Source organism: Neolamprologus multifasciatus, chromosome 7 (genome assembly GCF_963576455.1).
Source record: "Neolamprologus multifasciatus chromosome 7, fNeoMul1.2, whole genome shotgun sequence".
In the NCBI taxonomy this organism is placed as follows: domain Eukaryota; kingdom Metazoa; phylum Chordata; class Actinopteri; order Cichliformes; family Cichlidae; genus Neolamprologus; species Neolamprologus multifasciatus.
In genome coordinates, this window is record NC_140445.1 from 22,007,578 (window position 1) to 22,031,298 (window position 23,721).

General features: G+C 40.0%; 1 protein-coding gene across 2 annotated transcripts in view; it reads left to right on the forward strand.

Moving 5' to 3' along the window:
- astn2 (astrotactin 2) overlaps window positions 1-23,721 on the forward strand; it is a 291,315-nt gene that overhangs the window by 247,155 nt on the left and 20,439 nt on the right. For both annotated transcript variants that reach the window (XM_085168613.1, XM_085168612.1), the window contains exon 20: window positions 13,781-13,922. In XM_085168613.1, coding sequence (XP_085024739.1) covers window positions 13,781-13,922 — 142 coding nt within the window. The remainder of the gene's footprint in view (window positions 1-13,780; window positions 13,923-23,721) is intronic.

The window sequence follows — 23,721 nt, forward strand, 5'->3', positions numbered from 1 at the left end:
ACATCTTAGGGTGGGTACACTCTAGGATTATTCGGCTGAATTACAGTAAAACCATGTTTGACCATTCTAGGGAAAAATCCTGATCCAAAGCTTAAGTCAGGGATGACAGTTGGCACTATAAAGCAGTGTGAGGTGATATTCACTTTTCATGTGTTAAAGAGGGAATATTATGGAAGATGTGACTTTTTGTAATTTTATATTTGAATGTTGAATAAGGGACTAGTTTATTATAAAAGTGCTCTTTGAAGCATTTGGCTCTTCTATGATAAATTACAGGACACCTATGGTGTTCAGAAATGTAAACATAAAACATACAAATAACAGTTGTTTCTCAGTATTACTGGAAACAAAAAGCTAGATAAAACACTAATAACAATGTGTGGTAGAGAGGGATGAGCATGACCGCATCCTACTTAATCAGTAGTAATAGCAGTACCTTCATCCAGGAGATGGGGTATAGCCGAAGCCAGCATTAACCCTCTCAGGCTTAAATTAAGTTTTTGTTGCTAATGCACAAAAGAATACCTGCAGTGGTACTTCTGAGTAAAACAAACTCATAAAATATGTATGTGGGGTAATCAGGTTGTTAGCTTTTAACTGTTGCAAATCTGCAACGCCTGCCTTGAGAGGGTTAATGGAACTTGAGGATGCATCTGCATCCATTCAAAGCTGAAACACTGCTACAGGCTGGCGTCTGACATAAAAGAAATATAGACGGCTTCAAACAGACACTCAGCCATGCTGAGTATGAGTCACACATCCAGAGCACACACAGCCATATGCACACTCATACAGATGGCAGACAGAAAGAGTGTGAAGATGCAGACACTTGGATGCAGTCTTTATTCGATTCACAAAGCCGTGTTTCTATGTTATTGCTGTCTAGACGAGGACAGGAGAAAAGACCGTGTCCCTCTATTGTTCAGGTCAGTTACAGGACTTAAATAAGTATGTGCAACCTGCTTTTACATGATTTGTGATACAAATTAAAGCTGCACTCACATATTTATCTGTTAGACATCAGCAGAGTAAGTCACACACCTCAGCTGAAATGTGTGGGGATAACTCTTGGAGGAAAAAAAAAGAAGAAGAAAAAAGTAAATTCAGTCATCGCTCCAGTCATCGCTAAAAGGAAGACTCGCTTTTATTTTTCAAATGCTTTTTTCCACAAGCTGGGGTTAAATAAACTGATTTGAATGACGTAATGTGCCACGGCTTAGGGCTTAGGTTTTTCATCCTTAACAACTTCCTGCATGAATAGATGCAATCATAAAGTCCTTGAAAATCTTTACAGTGAAAGCTCTCTTCCTCCAAGCTAATATTCATAAATGTTTCTGATGTGACTCCGTCTTGCCTGGTGATGCGTATTGATTCTACACCTCAGTTACCTCATAATTGGGAAAGGGGATCTGTGTTTACTGGAAATTTCATGTCAAAGTTTGAGTGTGTTCTTTGGAAGTGCCTTATTCAGTTATAAACCCTCCATCAGTACGGTGGCGTAAGAACCAGCCACGTTAGCTCGCTGACTTCTCGTTTCTTATGCCACTTCTATGCCTCTCCCTAATTTTTTTTTCTTAGCCTGCTCTACTTGCACTGTATTTGGCCGTGAATCCAGGAAAAGACAATATTATTTTTACATATGGTTGGGATGTTGTACTAACTATTATAAACAAAAAAGGCCTTAAAAATAAAAGCAGGTAACAAAATACAATGCGATGTATGAAGTCTGTCAATAGCATGTCTTCCTGCAACCTTAAAACTTTCATCAGGGCCCGAGAAACAGCCCACAACTGAGTTTATTTTCACTTTTTATATATATCATTTGGTTGCCTTTTGTCTCCGTTCACTCCTTTTCCTCCAAGAAGCATTTATTTTGTAATGTTAGCCATTCTAACCACATCTGTACAAGCCATTAGGAACCAATTTCCTTAGTTTATCCTACTTATCAGAACTTTTTGAAAATTTGTCACTTTTTTTTAAGGCTTCACCCTGGTCCCTCACAAATCACGATTAGTAAGGATAGCAGATGAGCCCTTAGTGCATTTATCTTGTTGTTTATGTGGACAGCGCTGTACTAGCAACCCTAAGGGCTTAAATACAATCACGTCCATAGTAGATACTTCTGTGCTATTCTCAAAAGCCTCCAGTTTGCACATAGTAAAACAGGAAATGTTAGTAAAAAGGTTTCTTTTAAGCTTGAACTTCACTATTGCTGGAACCCAGAGTTTATATTGCTACAGTAGAAGTTGGGAAACGTGTGGTTTAAATAACTTGAGAGTAGAAGTAATTTGCTGTAGAAGTAATAGAAATATTGTGTTGTTTTTGCTCCAACTACCTATTCCAGTCAGACTATACTGGCATGCAAAAGAGAATTCTTATAGTTCTGAGAGATTACTGGGGAATCCCGTCCCCAGAATGTGTATCTGCAGTGTGTTGACAGAGATGCCGCAATGCAAAATGCATCCACAGTGATGCACCAATCAGAATCAAAAAATACTGTTGTGGAGTATAGGGCTCTGTAGTTTTTTTCCAGTTATTATTTTCACTTCTGATGAGTATGAAAATAAAACATACAAGATAAAAGAAATGACAGTGCAGTGCTTCATTTTGCAGTGATGCTCTTGATTTGTCTTGTGTTATAAATCTGGCCCAGCATTTGTCTTTACAGCAATGCGCTTTCACCCTGCCAGACTGGGGTACAAGCCAAGATGGTGGAAAGAGTGCCTTTGAATTATCAGTTATTTATATTTCAAGGAAATTGACAGTTTTAAGCATCTTTGCAAAGTCAACTCTCAACCGGTGAGCCATGTTTTCCTTCAGGGGCTTCCAAAGAATTGCGTCACAACTTACAGATACACAACTTATGTTAGAAAATGTCTATCTTATTGTAAAATATAGCATGTAGGCAAGTGAAGTGAGGAGTTAATAACGACTGGAACAGGGAATTCTACACTTGTGTGCCTTGTGCACAACATCTGTTACAAAGATAAAAAGGTTTTAATGGGCATATACAACCTCTAAACATGAAAAATGATCCTGATGGGCAGTCAAATTAAAATGGATATCTCTGTGACCTCTGGTGACCGCCACAGAAAGCAATTAACTACTCATATTATCTGTTAGAAACAGAATCAAATTTGAGGAAATCCCTGAACATTAGTGGCACTTTTTGTTTTGGTTAAAAAACTATTTCTGTTTTAATCTTCTATCTGAATATGGGGTGATAGCGCCATTAAAATCCGTCAGTATAATATGACTAAGGGTAAACTAATATAGGGAATAGCCCTCCTCCCTCTAAATATTATTTACTCTCCTGATCAGGAATGGATGTGTTTAAATCATTGACTTCAGACTCAGGCTCAAGCCTCTAGATGGCACACCAATGCAGAGGCAGTGTTCACAAAGAAGTCAGCACAGCACTAATGGGTCAAACCAGATGTGAAAAGTAAGATAATCAGAGATCGTAAGAGATTTTGCAAAAACTACTAAAACACTAGAAAGTCTAGTTTTAATACAACTAAAAGTTGACGCAGTGATAGAGTGACAGAGAATTAGTATACTGTATACTCTATACTGAAGGCACATCCATTTTAACTTGTGCCTGAAGTAATGGTAAAGTAATTAAGGTGATACTTTTATGATATTTGTTAAGATGGATAAGGATGGTAAGGAACTGAGCTATGTGGCACCACAGCCCGAAACTCAGCCTGCTAAACTTTTTTTTTTTTTTTGCAAAATGATGCAATACAATGTTTTGAAAGTGTGGGAATAAATAGTGACATACTTGCAATATGATGTTCTTGTTTCTCAGCTATGTTTCTTGTCGATCTCCATGGGAGTTCTTTAAAAAACAGTGAAGCACAAACAAAGAAGGGAAAAGAAAAATCTTACTAGTGCCTCTTTTTTTTTGGCTAAACACAGACAGTTTGGTTTCCATCATCACATTTGTACCATTCCTGCATTATCTTCTCAGCTGCTAATTTCAGTGGCTTGTCCTTAAATCACAGTTGTGCTGATGTGACACTTTTTTTGTGAGCGCGTTCATAAGCGTAGCACTGTGCTTCCCGCAACCGTCGCACAAATGCACACACACTTGGTGCTAATTAAAAACCTGTGAGTCTGTGTGTTGCGTCACTGCTGTGTGACACCTGATTTTGTGGCATGAAAAAAAAATCTCAGAGGGCATGGCAGACTGGGACAATTACAGGACTGACAGGAACACACGCATACAAAAACAGAAGAGATTGTCTGAAAATGTGGAAAGTCTCTCTGAGAGACACAGATACAAAAAAAAGAGAAGACAATGAGGAAAGAATAAGACAGAGCACAAGTTGGAGGAGAGAGAAACCAGACAGCAGCAGGACTGAGGGTTACACAGCAATGATGTCACCTCACGCTGGCACTGTTGGACTCAGAAATGGATTAGCCATTTGATCTTTGCCCTTATTTTAGTTCCAGTTTCCTCCTTCTAGCTTAACCAGCCAGCTTATTGGGATAAATAACATAGGGATGCTCCACGGCTTTGCTTACATCTATTATCACATGTCTCATACTTCTACATACCTATCCTCTTTCCTCATGTCGCCCTTTTTTATGCGATCAGAGTTAGTGGTATCCCCCTCCCCTGTTTATGTGACAGCTCCATCATTGGTTGAGACCAAGAATGCACCCCAATGCGTCGATAAGCCCTCATTCAAAGAGATTGAATTATATGGAGATAAAGGGTGTCCTTGAGCATGGTTGCAGATAACAGATTGGAGTGACACAGCTGACTCTCTTTGTTTTGTTAATTAAAGATGACCTCATCGCTAAAAATGGACGCTGTGCACCTCCTCGTCACGAGCTTCACCATCAGCAGATTGCAGATTGCAGGCAGGGGGCCAAGGGCTTTCTGCAGTCCCTTTCCCTTTTTGCTTCCTTTCCCATTTTGCCTCTTCACACACATATTGTTAGTCTCTCTGTCTTCGCCACAGGTCTCTCCATCTCTCATTAATTACAACAATCATTCAATGTCCCCAAACTCTGGCTAATGGAAGTGCACTGGAATTATGGAATTATTACTAAGACAAGATAAGGATGCTGCCTCTCAGTTCCTTCCTTTTCATTCATCATTGTTTGTTGCAGCCTGTTTTGTCCCCATTATTTATAATGAGATATTTGTCTGTTTGACACAGTTTGTGCCTGGGCTTGATCTTTGTTGAATTTGGTGGCGACGAAAAAATCAATTTTAAAATGCATTTATGCATTAAATTAGGATTGAGTAGTTGTTTTGCAAATTTGTGGCATATGCAGGCACAAAATGGTAGAAATAAATATGCACTCTGAATAGAAACCCATGCTTGTCAAGGAAAGACTACAAGCAAGCCTGCTGAGATTTGCTTGCAGCTATTATAATCACTGACTGGACAATTTGGTTACCATTGTGTTTGTGCTCCAAATAAAGTCAAGCTATAGGCCCCGAGTATGTAAATTTACAGGTTAACTGTCATCATTTACAGCATGCATTATCTAAATGTGATATCAAACACTATATAATCAGGTAAGATATTCTTTATACAAAGGTTTTTTTAAAATCAGTGTTGTAATTTCAATATTGACACAATATTGACAAAATGAGAGGGAAATGCTGATTTAGGTGGGCAATTGTTTTTGTTGGACTGTATGGTGTTATATGAAGAGACACAGTAGAAAGCTAACATTCTGAGAAAGAGGAGCATGAAGGAGAATCATGGTTTTGATTCCCATCTGGCAACTAAAAAATATTGTTAAAGAGAAAGGCAAGATAACTACTTAAAGGAAGGAAAGCTCAATGACCTGGAACAATAAACAACCACAAAATGTTTAATCTACACACTTATGCAGATGAAATGGCTGGAAGTAGAGCTGAGAGTGCCATGACGCAAGAGCTGAAAAAAAAAAGAAATGGTAACTTATTAAGTCCTTTTAAAGCAAGAAAATCATCAAAACACACCCCACCCTGAATAGACACCAAGACAGTTCCTGTTAGGGTTGTTAATAGCAATAGTTAACTGTGCTACTAAGACAAGTGAAGAACCTGAGCGGGATGAACATCAAAAAAGAAAAACACTGCTATTGGGAGACAAACATAATGAAACATAATGAAACAAAATAAGATACACTGATCATGGAAAATAAATTGTTAAAGCGATGATACAAATAAATGGAACCCCTGTGGAAGCCAAAGCAGTGATGGTAAAATAACTCAGTCTTGGACTTGGATCAATGCCAGTGACATCATGGGATATTTATATCTGGGAAATTGGATGTTAGTGGCTTGTGTGAATATTAGTTGTGATTGTGTAGAGGAGTAAATCAAAATTATTATGTATACTTTGTTGTTCCCTATTAATTCCATACATTGTGTACGTTTAGCAGTATAGGGACACATACAAAGCAGTTTATGTGCTATAAAAGAAAGTTATAAGAATTATAAATGGATCAGGCCAGTATCATTCAAACACTTACACATGAAGCTCACACATCAAGCTTCATTCACAATAGAAAATGTTCCCTCATGTTTTTTCATTGCCCGTGTTGCCTTTTGAGAATAAAAAGAATAGAAAAAGTTAAAATTCTCATTCATCTCTACTTTTTGGTGAAGCTTCATTATAAAAATATTTCCATTTTGTATGTATACTCAGTCAAATCTCACTAAGCGTGAATGTCCAGAAACACAGTGTCGGTGCTGGCCACTGTGTTAGCTGACACAAGTGGGTTTAGTTTAATGCCTCCCTACACAAGTCTCCTCACAGTGTTGTACAACAGAACTAGTTGATGCCATGAGTTCACACTATTCTCCTTGTATAGCAGGTAAAGGATGGCACTGCAAATCAATTCTTCAAACAGTGCAGCACAACAACCAAACAGCCTGTCAGTACTGACACCTCTTGTCTTAATTCAGATTCAGCAGGAGGGCCAAAAGGACAAAGCAAAACCAAAAGCAATAAAAATGACCAGACGTGGTACATATGGCCCTACGAGGCCATTAGTCTGTAAGAAAGCAACCCCTTCTGAGCCAATTTCTTGCTATGTAGAAAAGGTAATGTAAGGTCACTGCCTAACAGATTTTAATTCACGGGTAGTCATAGCCAGTGTGCCATATCGTTCTGAAAAGGAAACAAACAAAAATAAAGAATCTGATAAACATCCAGAGCACCTGAAAGCTTTAATAGCTCAAGTCAGATCAAATTTTTTCAACAGTAGGAAGTCAAGGCTTGTGTCCATGAAACAATTTTCAGTTTGCATGCCACTTTGTCATCTAGCTGTAACCTCATTTGACCTTCTCCCTATAAGAGCTGCCTTTAACAGAATTGTATAACTATGGCAGGCAGGATGACAGAGCAATTAAACATTTAAATTAATCCTAAAGGACGATCAAATAATTAATTAATCGGTTTTGTCATTACATCTGCTAAACTTGTTTCTTCATGCTATGTTATTTTACATTTAAATATGACATCTTATCTTTGATTAAACTATAGCCTGGGTGAAAACTCAATTATTATTAGCTGGAGGGAAGTTGATTAATTTCAGATAACTGTAAAGCTCTGACATAATGCTCTTTTTACTCTTGCAAATGAATGTGTTATCAAGATGTAAGCATTCCACTGAGTTTTTCCATAGGATTAGTTCCTGCTCAGCAACAATATGTCATCTCAACAGACAATGCTTTCAAGAAATAACTTAACTTAACTTTTGTGCAGGTTATATTCACTTTGACAAAGCAACACTGTGATTGTAGAAAACATGAATCATATTGAGCAACAATTCCAGTAAAATGAAACGTCACCAGTCTCGTTAAAAGAAAAAAAAAAGAAAAAAAGAATTGCATCTGAGATGCTGCAGCTTCCTCAGTGAGGGAAACCAGGACCCGCTCTTGGAGCCAGATCAGGAAGACAAGCTTGCTAACAGCTTTTTTTATCTGTTTAAAAATATTTTTTTAAAAAGGTAGTGTGTTAGGTGGAGTGGTACCAACTAATTATATTTGGGCTCACCTCTACACAAGGGTTCTGGAACCAAACCGCTGAGAGGGGCTGGACTCTATCCTTATCCAGATTTTACATATAATGAGAGGAACCAGGGAGTTTGTGGGGATACTAACAAGCCCCTGGCTGAGTGCTGCAGTCATGGAATTTGCACTGGAGCGTGAGAGGGTCACCTCTGTGTGACTGAGCCACAGAGAACAAGGCTCTGGATGGCAAGGCGATTCTGGATGGGATCTTGGATAATGTACTGGAAGAGAGGTCATTTGTAGGAATGGCCTGACCTAAAGCAGAGCACAAGTTTAAATTTTACCAAAGCACCTTAGCCCATTGGTCAGTGGTTGGACACAAGGTTGAAGAGATTAGCAGAGCTGAACAACTAGTGGTGAGTTGGATCAGATGGCAGGAAAGACTGCTGGACAGAAATGGTAAACCCTGCAGTTACTGAACAGTTAATTGCATCCCAGGGGAGATGGGGGACATAGCATCTGAGTTGGCCATCTTCAAAGACTCAGTTGCAGAAACAACTGAGCTGTGGTCAGAAGGTCATAGCTGCCTGCCATAGAAGGCAACCATTGGTTGGGAAGAAGGCTGGTTGGGCTGGATGACTCCTGAAGCAGTAGTTAAATACTGGAGTGCAGTTATTGTGGTGGCACCCAGATATGGAGGAGACGCTAGAGCAGGTCACACTTAGTTTATATAGTTAGTTAGTTAGGCACCTAATTTTTGTGGTATATGCAGAACAGATTGTAGGACAAAGACAGTTTTTTCTAGTTTTTCTAGTTTTGCCTTTGCACATAGACTCAATGTGTAACAGTGGTGCAGAACTTTAGCTTTAATTCAGTGGGTTTAACAAAATGATTATATTAACTTTTGAAGAATTACTGACATTTTTATACTTAGTATCGCCTTGCAGCAAACTTCAGTTGCTGCTTGTTTGTGCGTCCCTTTCAGTTTTTTATCTCACAAACCATGCTGTTACTTTTGCAGTATGCTTTGGGTCATCATCCATTCACACTGTGAAATGCTGTCTGATCAGTTTTGCTATGTACAATTTAGCATTTATCCTGATAGTTCTCTCAGCAGCCACATCATCAATAAACACGAGTGACCCAGTTCCACTGGGAGCCATTCATGGCCACGCCATTACATTCCCTGCACCATGTTTGACAGATAATGCGGTATGATTCAGATCATGAGTGTTTCTCTCCTTCATACTTTTATCTTCCCATCTGGTGCAAGTTAATCTTGGTTTCATCTGGCCAGAACGTTTTGCAGAACTGTGCAGACCATTTTAGATGTTTTTTGGCAAAGTCGAATCCATGTAACCAGTGGTTTGCACCTTGTTGTAAACCATTTGTATTTCCATTCATAAAGGCTTCGTTGTGTAATTGTTTTTCTTAACCATGGAAATAATTCTCTCATCATGCACTTTAGTTGTCTTCTGTGGTCTTTTAGTGTTGCTGAGTTAGCTGGTTCAGATTTTTTTTTCCTTTTTTGAGACTGAAGCAGATGGGTGATTTGGACATTCCTAAAATTTTTGTTATCTCTTCGATAGATTATTGTAGATTTTCTACCCTTATTAATCCCTACCTTACTTATACCAATATGTCCTTGCAATGAAAAGCTATACAATACAAATTCAGCACTTTGAAGCAACTACTTATACTTGTTTAATAAAAAGTGCTTAAGTGTTCAGGAGTGAATAATCTCACATATTACTCACTTGTATGTAATTGAATACGTTCATTTATCAATTCCAATTACATTATTTTTTTTTCTTCTGATACTTTCACATTTCCTCCTTGAAGAAAAAAAATCTAAACATATCTAATCCATAAACCAGCTCGCCTTGACAATTTGCATATACATTCTCATTCAAATAAAAACATATACAGAAAGACAAATACAGCTAATGGCTAAAGCAGTTACACAGTGCATGAATTAGAAACTGTAAGTGAAAGGCTATGTCTGCCATAACAGAATGGCAAGTTTGGTTTAAAGACAGAAAACCCCCACATGTCCCGTTCCATATGTGCACACATTTCCACATCCAAGTTCAGAAGATGCACATAAACGTGAATATAAATACAAGTCCATAGTACATATGTAGATTTTCTCTGCATAGACATTTACTCCTTTATAATACCACAGTTGTGTTTTTGTGTGCTGCAATTATTTTTGTTATTGTGTCTTCCACTTGCTGTTACTTATGCACCTCATGCTTTCCGTGAAGGAAGGACCTCTTTGATTCTCTTTTCCTCTTTTGCCCTCCCTACCTCCTCCTTTTTGTGTTGTTACGTGCCAAAGTTTTCTGAGAGGGGTATTCCTTGTTTTGTTTTGTTTTTTCAGAGACTTTGCGCCAGCCTGGGTCAGGAACTGTTTCTGTTGTGGCGCAGCAAAGCTCTTTGAGACATTGTATATGATATCAGTCTGTACAAATAAACTTATCATGACTTGTTTGCAACTACATCATAGTTACAAAGCCAGGATGTGTTTGAATCAGAGTGGTTCTTTTGTACACTGTCAGTCAGCCCAAGTCGTCACTTTCCCATGATTTGCTGTTATTTGTTCTTCTCTCTGCTTACTAAAAAGGTCACCTGGCATTTACCATGATGTTTTAATCGCCATGTAAGCTGGAGAACACGCAAAATGGCTTTTACCGTAATAGAATTTAAGGGGCCTTAATTTTTGCCAGCTGTGAGCTGTTTGGCTTCGGTATTGACAGAAATGTTGACGGACCACAGGCCTACCCATGAGGAACCCTCATAACAATAAATGCTGCTTCTGGGTGTGCTCACACATTTCTTATTCTATTGTTAATGGATTGGATTTTGATTATCTTGACCTAATTCTGATATGAAATCACTTACAAGATATCCCCTTTTAAGCTATCGCATTTGAAAGTCTTGAGTAGAAATGAAAAACACATAGACACAGCCAAACATGTGTGCCAATATGTGTGCCAATAGCTTGTAAAAAAAAAACTTCCACTTTAGCAGTTGAGTCATACATCATTTTGCATGTGTGAACATATTCAGTTAATCAGCCCATTCTCCCCTCCTAGGGATGCATGGAAATAGACATGCACATCTTCTCCATACTCTCTAAAACAGAAGGTGGTAAGCAAGGGGTTACCAAACTACACATGCTTGCCCCCAATCCTGCACTATGTGTTATGGCAGCAAATGAATTTTTCTTCTTGTAGATTTTGGTAATGATCTCTAGAAAATTGTGTTGGTAAACCTGGACACAAAATGATTTCAAAACTAGTATGCTAACTTATGTTGATATTGTGAGGCCATGTTCTAAAACACAAATGTGTATTCTAAGTTCTCTTCAACTGTTTGGTAAGTGGACTGGTATTTATATATCACGTTTCGGCTCTTACTGACGCTCAAAGCGTGTTAGAAGGAATTTAGAGTTGCCTTCAAGGTAGAGATCAGGCACGGTAATCTGTCTTTATTATTCTGAACGAAAACTGAATGCTTTCAATTTTTGTTAGCTCTGCTTTTTTATAGTTGCATGGTGTGAGCAATATTTCAGAGTACTCCTCACCACTCTCAAGGTGCCTGAACCGTCAGTGTTCCTATGAAGGAACAGTCTAAAGGACTAGGTTGTGTTGTGCTGCATAAATTGTATTGTAAATTAGTAAGGAAAGAGGGTAGGTTCATTGGTTTAACAATTTGTTGTAAGAGTAATTAAAATATTTATTAGTTATGTTAATACCCACTATGGTCTTTGGTGACTCTTGGAATTGATAATTGTATAATAATTTGTCTTATTGATCAGCTAATTAATACCAAATGCTGCTATTTAAATATATGTTCTGTACCGTATGTCCAGTAATACCTTACTAAATCATTAATTAACGTAAACCGAGCACATCCTTAGACTGTCCAAGGAAGCCAGTGTAGCTGGAGGGAACCCATGTAGGCACACGGAGAACTTAAAGTGTTTATTATAACTGTTAAGAAAACTCACTTGTGCATCTCTAATACAAGATAAGTGAGTTATGAATTGATGGCAGTTACTGGGTAATCTACTACAGCTTGCCAGATGTATCATTTTCATTTAATCATTTCATCTATTTTTACTTGTCACTATTTAATTTATGCAAAAATCATGTCCTAGAAGGTTTGTGTGAATATGCTATTTCAAATCTTCAGAGAGATATTTTTGTTGTCTGCCAAGTTTTTGAAAGTGCTGTTTAAACCAAACAAATAAAAAAACATGAATTTTGTCTTAGCAACAAACAATAACTTACTTGTCAGAGACTAAGCTCTCAGTTTGTCAGTAGCCCTGTCACTTGATTTTTGTAAGTCAGAATAATAATAATAAAAATAAAAATGACAAATCTCCCCAACTTCTCCAAAAACTTCTGAAGTATACTTTAGTCGCGTTTCAACTTTTTGATTTATCCTGATCATCAAAACATCCACTGACAACATCATTCTTCTCCCCGACCACATCCAAAATCATAAAACATAATCATAAAACTCACTGCCTTTTTTCTTGTACAGCCTCGCTCTTTACTAGTCCTCTCCTGACCTTTTTTTATTTTTTTTATTTTACTGAACATTTGTGCATGCTGTGTTTTTTGTATTATTTTTTTTTTTTTAATTACTTTTTAGACTCTGTGATGGAACAGATTTGGTATTTGGTATTATTTGAGGTTTTTTTTATTGTTGAAAGTTGCTTTAGGTAAAAGATAAAGTTTAATTTCTATTTGAACTGTGCGCTACAGGACACACCACCAACATCCCTGAGATGTTGTTTTGAACAAAACTGATACCAGTATTCACAACTTCCTCACATGGGCTTTAACAACAATATAAATTAACACAGTTTGAGAGTGATGTTTAGAAAGGTAAGACCTTTGGAGGAGTAATCCTGTAATAGTGCTGGAATGTGTTTGGGGGCAACCTCCTATACACAGAGCTCTTTCTGTGAAAAGGTCAAATCATTCATTCGTGCAGTTCTTTTTCCTCTTCCCTGCAACCTTTTCTTACCATCCCCTTGTGCCCCACCAGCCAGACTCTCTGTGTTTATAATTTGGCACACGTATCATAAGCTAAAATTAAGCTGCCCTTTACCTCATGTAGAAATAGTTTAAAATCCAACTATTTGAGAGCTTTTAAACCACAGTAGTTTGACAGGTCTCGCCTTTTTTCCATCACCCCCATGAGTACTGGAAACTGATGTTGTGTATGCCTGTGTCTAAATGAACAATTGTGCATTGCTTTTCTTGCACAGCTTGTGAAGTAAGCTGTTTTTTGAGACACCACTGTGTTCAGGGAGGTGTCAGTGTAATAGTAAGTCAAAATGTGTATGAAATCCTGTTCTCTTTACAGTTCTGTAATGTAATGTGAATGGGTTCCTGACAGTAAAAAGTCCCATTTGTTATGGCCTCGGCTTGAGCAGGCAGAGGTGAAACAACATCATTCAAATTGCACAGTTACAAGAGCTCCATGCCTAAATGTAGAAATCCATTCATGACTAAGCTTGTGTTTTGCACTGTTGTTTTTCTTATGTTAAAACATGTGGTGGAACCAAAACATGTGGGATTGTTTCACAATAGATGGAACAATAGATAAAATGCAATGTTGAAAGATACGTTTACAATTGTTCATTTTTTCCCCCCTCAAAATATTTAATAGTAAAACAGGCCAAATAACATTTCCAAAGTGACCTTTTTGTAAGAACCTTTCTTTGGTTCAGATTTCAATTCATGCTTTCATTGTTTTCCCTTTCTTTCCAATGTTTTCTCTTTTTAGGTGAGGTCCTGAGCTTGATGGATGATCTGTTTTCTGGTTTGGGTTCGTCCTGTGTTGTTGCTGGGAGGAGGAGTGGAGACCATCCCCACTCTGTGCTATATTCAGTGGTCTTCAAGTGCCTGGAACCTGACAGCCTCTACAAGTAAGTCTCTTCTTTGCCCTCTGCCTCATTGAACTACACCAAGCCAATGGTGTTTGTCACTGCCTCTTAAGACAAGTGGGCAGAAACATATTCTCTCAATGGCCCTAAAAAATTCGAATTTTACAATGAAGGCCACCATGACAATGAAAATCAAGTTTAGATTGTTTGCTGCTCCATTATTCACCAAGAGCCAAGAGGTAGCTCCACATGTTTAATTTGGCTGGGTTCTCTTGCCGGATGCCCTTCCTGACGCAGCCACAAAGGGATTTGAGTCCCCTTCCAGGATCAAACTGGGGAGCTTTTGCTTGCTATGCAAATGTACAAAACACTACCCTACAATATACAATACCAGTCGAGCATTTGGAAACACCTTCTGATTTAATGTTGTTTTTTTTTAAATTTTCATAACCCTTTAAATAAACTCACTGAAGGCATCAAAACTATGGAGCCGTTCGAGTATGGAGTTGAAGCAATGTCCAAACAAAAAGCAGTTCAAAAAGAGTTATAACGACATGATCTTCATGAGTGATAAAGAAAGAGAAAATATTGAAATTCAGTGAATGTCTCTGTTTAGGAAATTTTATTTATGCTCATTGAAACTGGAGGTATTGGTGTGGAGGTAAAGTTATAGGATCACAAAAACATAATGATATGATGTGGTGTCTATATTATATTAGAAATATGTTTGTCCTTATTACTGCAGATTATATCAGTAAGGAAGCTGATTAAATATAGACTGATAATTTAAGAGTGGGATTAAATAAGTGTGTACTTCTTCCCACTCCTCTTCGATATGTAACTGAATCACTACAGGTGAAGCAATATTGAAATATATCAGCTTTATTTTGTATCTTTTTTTCTTCTTTTATTTGCTAAATGAATGTATATTGTTTACATAATCGAAATAAATTTAAAAAAAAAAACTATGAATGAACACGTATGGAATATACGTATGGACAAATAAATATTCACCTTTTCTGCACCGCACAAAGACACGGTGGGTGGAACCAAAGATCTCAGATTTTGACTCATCAGACCAAAGCACGGATTTCCCCCTGGTCTAATGTCCATTCCTTGTGTTTCTTGGAACAACAAAGCTCTTCTGCTTGTTGCTTTTCCTTAGTAGTGGTTTCTTTGCAGCTATTTGACCATAAAGGCCTGATTCATGTATTATTAGTGTTCTCTGAACAGTTGATGTGGAGATGTGTCTGCTACCGGAACTCTGTGTGGCATTTATCTGAGGTGCTGCTAACTTGCGATTTCCGAGGCTGATGACTTGGATGAATTTATCGCCAGTAGCAGAGGTGACTCTTGGTCTTCCTTTCCTCATGTGAGCCAGTTTTGTTGTAGTGCTTGATGGTTTTTGTGACTGCACTTGGGGACACATTCAAAGTTCTTGAAGTAATGATAGACTGCCGTTCCTCTTTACTCTTTACTGTACTAACCTGACTTCTGCACAACACAACTGATGGTTCCAACCCCATTAATAAGGCAAGAAATTCCACAAATGAACCCTGACAAGGCACCCTGACAGATGACTACATCATGAAGCTCATCGAGAGAAGGCCAAGGGCTTGCAGCGCTGTCAAAAAAGCAAATGGTGGCTACTTTCAGGAATCTAATAATCTAAGCTTATTCAGCCTGTTTTCATCCACAGGGTGTCAAATATGGCTTCTGTCAAAAAGCTATTTTTCTGTGTTTCATAGATAACTACAAGGTGTACTGTGTGACTCATGCTTGAAAAAGACCCCCGTAGTGTCAAAGTTTCACACACTTGATAGGATCATTTTTCACCATTTAGGTTTAAAGTAACCAGTAACCTTGTATTTATTAGTGCCTTAACTAAACCAAAAAAACTTTGAATACTTAAACATAACCAGACAGTGAGTGAAAGAAATTTTAAGGCTGGTTCAACTTGTGTAACATGAGTCACAGTCTCCTGGTTGTGTCTGTGCAAGTTCTTAGTCATCCAGATCATGTTAGTCCCAAATGCTTGAATATGTTTCAAGATGTTTGAAGACATTTCACTTCTAATCTGAGAGGCTTCCTCAGCTCCAAAAACTGATGGGGAGTTCCAAGTAATTCATCCATTATAATTTTGTCCTCTTTGGAGGTGATCCTGAGAGTTATTTACTCCCCAGTCATCATGTGAATCGTGAGGGGTCACATGAGCCAAGGTGTGAATTAAGCCATTGGTCATTGCAGTCACAGGAATCAAAGTGTGAATCCTTTGTAAGCCATTGCCTCACTGTGCCATTGTGTGAGTTATTAAGGGCCACATGTTCGAGGTGTGAGTAGGGGTTGAAATGCCTGGGAAGTGATCTCAAGACTGCCTTTCAAGTGGCTGATAGTTGGTGTTGGAGGCCACCTCTTATGTTCAATAATAGTTGTTCCCAGTGGACAAAGTTGGCCTCCTCTGTTTCTCACTCAAATCATTTGTCTCCTTGGTCCAAACTTTGGAACTTTTCAAACCTTGAAAGAGTGTATTTTTTGTCCTTTGAATGCACATGAAGGACAAAACATCACCTCACATCACATATCCTGTCTTCTTTTTCTCTGCCCAACCGGTCACAGCCACCCCTCCCTGAGCCTGGTTCTGCTCGAGGTTTCTTCCTGTTTAAAGGGAATTTTTCCTTCCCACTGTCGCCAAAGTGCTTGCTCATAGGGGGCTGTTGGAGTTTTTTCTCTGTATGTATTATTGTAGGGTCTACCTTACACTATAAAGTGCCTTGAGGCGACTACTGTTGTGATTTGGCGCTGTATAATTAAAATTGAATTGAATTGGAGCCTATCCCAGCTGCCATAGAGTGAGAGGGGAGGCACACCGGCCACCAGTCTGTCACATTGAGACAGACTAAAGTTTATGACAGTTCAATTAGAGAAAAACTGAACACGTTTTTTTGAACACCCCAGGCCAAGGTTGTCTGGCCCTAATGCACAGTGCCGCTTTTGGTGAAAAACAATATTACTAGTCATTCAAGGTAGTCGAGGTCTGATGAAAAAGGCCTGTTTTTTAACCATTTGATCTGGGCATATATCTAAAAAAAAAAACAAAACAAATTAAGCTCGTACAGTTACAGTGCTCCAGTCAAACTGTAGTAGTCAACCCAATTGAAATGCTGTGGAATGACCTTAAATAAAGAGTTGTGCATAAAAGAATGCCTGCAGATCTTAATAAACTGAATCAATGCTGTAAATAAGGGAGGGAAGAAAATTTCTCTGCAACAAAGTGAGAGACTGATAAGGTCAAACAGAAGCAATTTCTTCAAGTTATTGCTGCTAAAGGTGGTTTGTCAAGCTACTGAATCATGGGGTTTGCTTAGTTTCACAGGACTGCATATAGTCCTGTAAACTCAGCTAACACTGATTTAAAAGTTATTATAAGTTGTGATTATTAAAATTCAAACGTCATCAGAGATTGCAGTATGTCACCAAGAGAGCATACTCATTTAAATATGTATGCCATTCTCTGGCACATTTCTGGGTTTCAAATCATAATTTATTGCAACTAAATCGATTTGTCTCATTTTTATGACGTTCATTTTTTCCCATTACCATAGAGTTTAAAAACCAAGCACTATGTTGTGATTATATTTTCAGCTTAACAAAACAACAATAGGCAAATACCAGCAATTCCACATCCTCCCCAGATAGGGCACACTTCCTACTACATATATTATTTTGTTTTAGTGGGTACATTTTTGTTACTTTCTCCTCAGCAACAGCTGGACTGACTTAACCAGGGATGCATACTTATTGTCAACACTGCAGATGCTTCCATTCTGTAATGTTCTCAGTCACGATCAGAGGTTTTAAGAAACAGCATTTTTAAATTCAAAGAACAAATTCAACACAATTGCAGTAGTAATTTTGCAGAACCTGAGCATCTAAGATTAAACAAAATTCAGTTAAAACTGCATCTCAGCAATTTTGCTCTTATTATTTTTCTGTAGGTAGAAATGTGTAGTAAAAGTGATTATTTAATTTATATTTAATTATTATTTAATACTGTAGCTTTACCAACAGCACTTAACCAGAGATTGGTTTGTTCATGGTGTAATCAAGAGTCATGGTGCCCTGGTGTCTTGTCTTCAATAAACTAATCAATTATCTGTGTTCTATACACATTAATATAAACTGACTTTGTTAGGTACAACTGCTCATTAAGGCAAATATGTAATCAGCCAATCAAATGGCAGCAGCTCAGTAGATTTAGGCATGTAGACATGGCCACGATGATCTGCTGAAGTTGAAACCAAGAATGAGGAAGAAAGGTGATTTACTTTGAACATGGCACAGTTGTTGTCGAACCTTGAAGCAGATGGTCTACAGCAGCAGAAGACCGCAGTGGTTGGCACATCTGTCAATGTGCCCATCTTCTGATAGTTGCTTTCAGCAGGATAGCGGAACATGTAGCAAAGTTCATCTTATTAAATCATCTTAAACTGCTTATTTGAACATGAGAATGGTTTTCTGTATTTAAACAGCCTCCATGGTCACCAGATCCCAATCTAACAGAGCACCTTTGGGATGTAGTGGAAAGGGAGATTTACATCACGGATGTGATCATGTCAATATGGACCAAAATCTCTGAGGAAGATTTCCGAAACCTTGTTGAATCTGTACCACAAAGAATTAAGACAATTCTGAAGGCAGACGGGGTTCCAACCAGGTACTAACAACATGTGCTTATTAAAGAGGCTGGTGGATTTATATATAATTCAGCCTCTAAAGCTACAATAAAGTCCCACTCTCCTGTCGGGTAAAAGAATTCATGAACCAAGTTTTTTTGGAGAGCTGATTAAAAACATAGAGTTAAGTAAGAATCTGTAAGGACAACAATAATGTTTATCTGTAGAAGTCCTGCTTCCACTAACAAACACCAATATTAAGGGCCCAAGCAGTTTACTTTGTAACACTGGTATCTTTGCTTAGACATTCTCAGCAGTGTTGTTTTTCTGTGATAAGAGCACAGCTTACGTCTGAATTACGTCTGAGGACACTTTTTTCGCAGGCAACTCCACTTGTCTTAATCAAGGCCCTGATAAGACCCCTAATGGTATTGGCTTTATACTTGATCTTTACCAAGGCTTCTAGGGCCCTAATGTTTCATTGCAGACTAAAATGTTCTACAAAAAGTTGGAGCCACATTCCAGAAAATGTCATTTCAGAAAACAACCAATGTACTGGATAATCTAACATTATTTATGTGAAAACTCATTGATACCAAAAAGTCAGATAGTAAAAGTCGCATGTGTTCAGCCAGACTTTATTTGTCCGGGTAGAAAATCATTCTTTATAATGTCTAAATTTACTTGTTGGGCTTTCAGCTTTCGTCACCATGTACTACCTTCAAACGTCTATGTTGTGTTTGTTTATGTAAGTAAGTGGGCTAATCAAAATGTTATCTTCTGTATACAGAGTGGGGTGAGACTTTAATGAGCTCGACAGTAGATAATAAATCATGAATTATAATCAAACAGACTGTAAAACAACTAAAAACTATACATTTATTACCGTTTTAGATAGTCAACATGTAAAAGCCTAATTCAGATGTGTTTTTAATTATGTAAAAAACACTATTTTTGCTCCTTCCTGTTTTTAATGAATAACTTGGTATAATATCTATACTATTACTCTCTGAGTCACTTGACAAAACCAAACAAAAAGAAGCTCCAGTGATCCAAACAAATGACCAAAACACAAACACACATACTGGAGTCCATGAACAGGGTCCCAAAACATAGTTCAGGAGGCCGGCCCAGAGGCTGACAACTCAGGAGACTAGAACAGTTCATCCCCGGAGGCAGACCATGTGGAAGGCAGTAGCAGCGATACAGGCGAAGGAAATCTGGAGGCCAGCCACACGGAAGGCGGTGGCGGCTGTGACAGAAGTCCGGAGGCCGACCATGCGGACGGCAACGACGTGGAAACAGTTCTGGGGGCCGACCGTGCGGACGGCAACGGCGGCGACGCAGACGAAGCCAGTCCGGAGGTCGCCCACGACGGTGATGACGTCAGGCTGGTGGCTCCGGTTGGACAAACCTTGGTCGGCGGTGCAACAACCGCAGGGCCTGGATTCGGGAGACAGACACTATCTCTACTTTTAAGATTAGGCTTAAAACTTTCCTTTTTGCTAAAGCATATAGTTAGGGCTGGACCAGGTGACCCTGAATCCTCCCTTAGTTATGCTGCAATAGACGTAGGCTGCCGGGGGATTCCCATGATGCATTGAGTTTTTCCTTTCCAGTCACCTTTCTCACTCACTATGTATTAACAGACCTCTCTGTATTGAATCATATCTGTTATTAACCTCTGTCTCTCTTCCACAGCATGTCTTTTATCCTGTCTTCCTTCTCTCACCCCAACCGGTCGCAGCAGATGGCCGCCCCTCCCTGAGCCTGGTTCTGCCGGAGGTTTCTTCCTGTTAAAAGGGAGTTTTTCCTTCCCACTGTTGCCAAAGTGCTTGCTCATAGGGGGTCATATGATTGTTGGGTTTTTCTCTGTATCTATGAAGCACCTTGAGGCGACTTTTGTTGTGATTTGGTGCTATATAAATAAAATTGAATTGAATTGAATTGAACCAGGCGAAGCTGAAGCAGAGGCCGGACCAGGCGAAGCTGAAGCAGAGGCTGCCGCTGGACCAGGCGAGGCGGAAGAGGCTGCCGCAGGACCAGGCGAGGCGGAAGAGGCTGCCGCTGGACCAGGCGAGGCGGAAGAGGCTGCCGCTGGACCAGGCGAGGCGGAAGAAACTGCTGCTGCAGGCGTGGATGAAGCTGCTGGTAGCTGGACGGGCCCCCCAGCTGACGAGGCACGAGGCTGGACGGTCTCCTCGGGCCCCGCAGCTGACGAGGCATGAGGCTGGACGGGCTCCTCTGACCCACCAGCGAAAACAGTCACAGAAACAGCGGGCACCGGGGCCCCTGGCACACACAAAACCGAACCAGCAGACACGGGGGCCCTCTGGCACACACAGGGCAGAACCAGCAGGTTCGCGGGCCTCTGGCAGGGACAAAACAGAACCAGCAGGCGCGCGGGCCTCTGGCAGGGACAAAACAGAACCAGCAGGCGCGCGGGCCTCTGGCAGGGTTGACGCTGACTGGAGCTGAGCAACACGTGAGTTTGGCTCAGGCAGCAACAGTAGGGTGCAGTCCTCGGCTGACTTCTTAGCCTCCAGGGGTCCAGAGTCGACTGCGGGTTGAAACTCAGACTCTGGGGAGGCCCTGGAGTGCATCACAGTCTCGGAACTGGCCAGCTCTTGTGGAATGTTTACATTATCAAGGTGTTTGTCTCTCTGCCTAAAATAAGTACTACAAAAAGAGTCCAAAATGGGAGGCACAGACACAGCCTCCCGTGCAGAGGGAGTCGGTGAAGACAGACTGCATAGATGTCTGGGCTAGCGGGGACACTGGAGACACAGCTGGTGGCAACTGAACAGGAGATTGAACTGAGGGCGACTGAAGTAATGGTTGAGATGATGATGGTGGTGGATTTGGCAACTGAGCTACGGGTAGCGGGTACACTGGAGACAGAGCTGAATGCTGCTGGGCAGCTAAGCGAGCTTGTGGCTGCTGGGCAGCTAAGCGAGCTTGTGGCTGCTGGGCAGCTAAGCGAGCTTCAGGCTGGGCAGCTAACGCAATAAACACAGCCCCAGAATAAACAGTCCCTAAATTGGAAGGCTCATGATTATTGTCTTTTTCACTCACCACAGCCGGCAACTCAGAAGTCTCGGGGCCCGGCTGTGGCGATAGGCGTTGGCGGTGTGAACGTCGCTTCCTTCTCGGAGATAGCGCTGACCGGCCGGGTAATTCCACATGCGGCGGGTCGGGCCGTGAATGCAAAACATTCACTGCCGGGCTGGATTGGGAAGCGGTAGCGGCTGGAGGGTGAAGGTGAAGTTCATTCAGAATGAAATCCTGTGCGAGTGGGTGAAGTGAACTGAGCAACCAAGGAAGGTCAGAAATTAGCCGCTGTAGCCGGGCTTCCAAGGCATGGTGAAATTCCTTCCCCTCATGCTCAAGCCACAGAGTAAACCACCTCGAAACTGAGTCAATTAATTCCTCCCGAAGCTCCTCGGAAGGTGTAGATGCTACTGGGTCCATGTTTGGTCGGCTCGTACTGTCACGGCTGGCGGGGCGAGCCGTGTGGTGTGGGAGGAAAAAGGACCCAAAATGCAGGCAGTGACTGATGATACGAGTGACATTTATTTACAAGTGGCTGAGTGGCAAAACAGGCAATGAGAAATGACAAATGACTAAAGAAACCTAAACTGGGAGAACTAAATAACAAACCTGAGAACATACGAAACGGGGTGCGGGACAGAGAGACGCAGAGAGAGGAAAATAAACACCATGGAACACAGACGAGCCAACAACAAGCACAGACCGACACCCACTATATATACACACACACAAGGTAATCAGGTAATCACACACAGGAGGGAAGAACAGCTGATCCTAATACACAAAGACGACTGGAGGATACAAATTGAACACAATGACAACACACACATATGGGCTCAAAATGTGGTCATAAATATTTTGTACTTGTAAATCGGTTTTGTACTTGTAAATCAGGATTTGTATGTGTAAAAAAAATTTGTGTGTGTGTAAAAAAGATTTGTATGTGTAAAAAAAATTTGTGTGTGCGTAAAAAAGATTTGTATGTGTAAAAAAAATTTGTGTGTGCGTAAAAAAGATTTGTATGTGTAAAAAAAATTTGTGCGTGCGTAAAAAAAATTTGTATGTGTAAAAAAGATTTGTGCGTGCGTAAAAAAGATTTGTATGTGTAAAAAAGATTTGTGCGTGAGTAAAAAAGATTTGTATGTGTAAAAAAGATTTGTGCGTGAGTAAAAAAGATTTGTGTGTGGACTTAGCCAAAAAAAACGCTGCAAGTTACAAGTACGAATTTTGACCCTATTTTTCTTCCTTTCATCTGATTGGTCAATGTCATGTCAATCACAAATGTAACAATCCAATCAGAGAACAGATGGGTTTGGCAGTCGGAGGGGCGCTTTTTTTTAACTGCAGGTCTTTGAAGGGAATAAATGCCCTTTTACATGCCAACCCAGCGTTTTTCCTTCATCACCACGAAGGAAAACAGTCTGTGGTCATCCGAGTTTGGTGATTTTTGTGTCACAGGTCTACATGTTTAATATAGGGACTTCCACAGCCTTTTCAACAGCGCTGCGGACCGCGGGGTGGGGGCGGGCAGTGTTTTGGAAATGACAGTCTTCATTACAAAGCTTTCTTCGTTATGAATTAGCATAGATGTTTTTATTGAACATTTGAAGAACTAGCAAAAAAACCAGAAACTCTTGTAGAGGACATAAAGTCAGAGATAGAAAAGACAAGGAGCAGGTGCATCTAGTACAGGTAGAGCTGCTGCAAAAACCCACAGAGCTCAGCAGCCAGCAACAAATTCTGGATCCTTTGCTTTTAGTTAGCAGTTAGCATTAGCAGCACATCCTGCGTCCGATGTGAAAGGACTTTTATGCTGCGCACTGTGACTCACAGCAATGGTCCCGGGTCAGCCCTGACTTTGTGTTAAACTAATCCTAAAGTAATAATGGTATTTCTAACCACTGATATACCACAACTTTATCCTTTCAACAGCAACTGAAAGTTAGGGGACCTAGCTGCTATCGGATATTTATATAGAGATCCTCCAGCTTCAACCTGTATTACCCTTCAAGGACCTGCAGTTCAAAAAAGCACCCCTCCGACTGCCAAACCCATCTGTTCTCTGGTTGGATTGTTACATTTGTGATTGACATGACATTGACCAATCAGATGAAAGG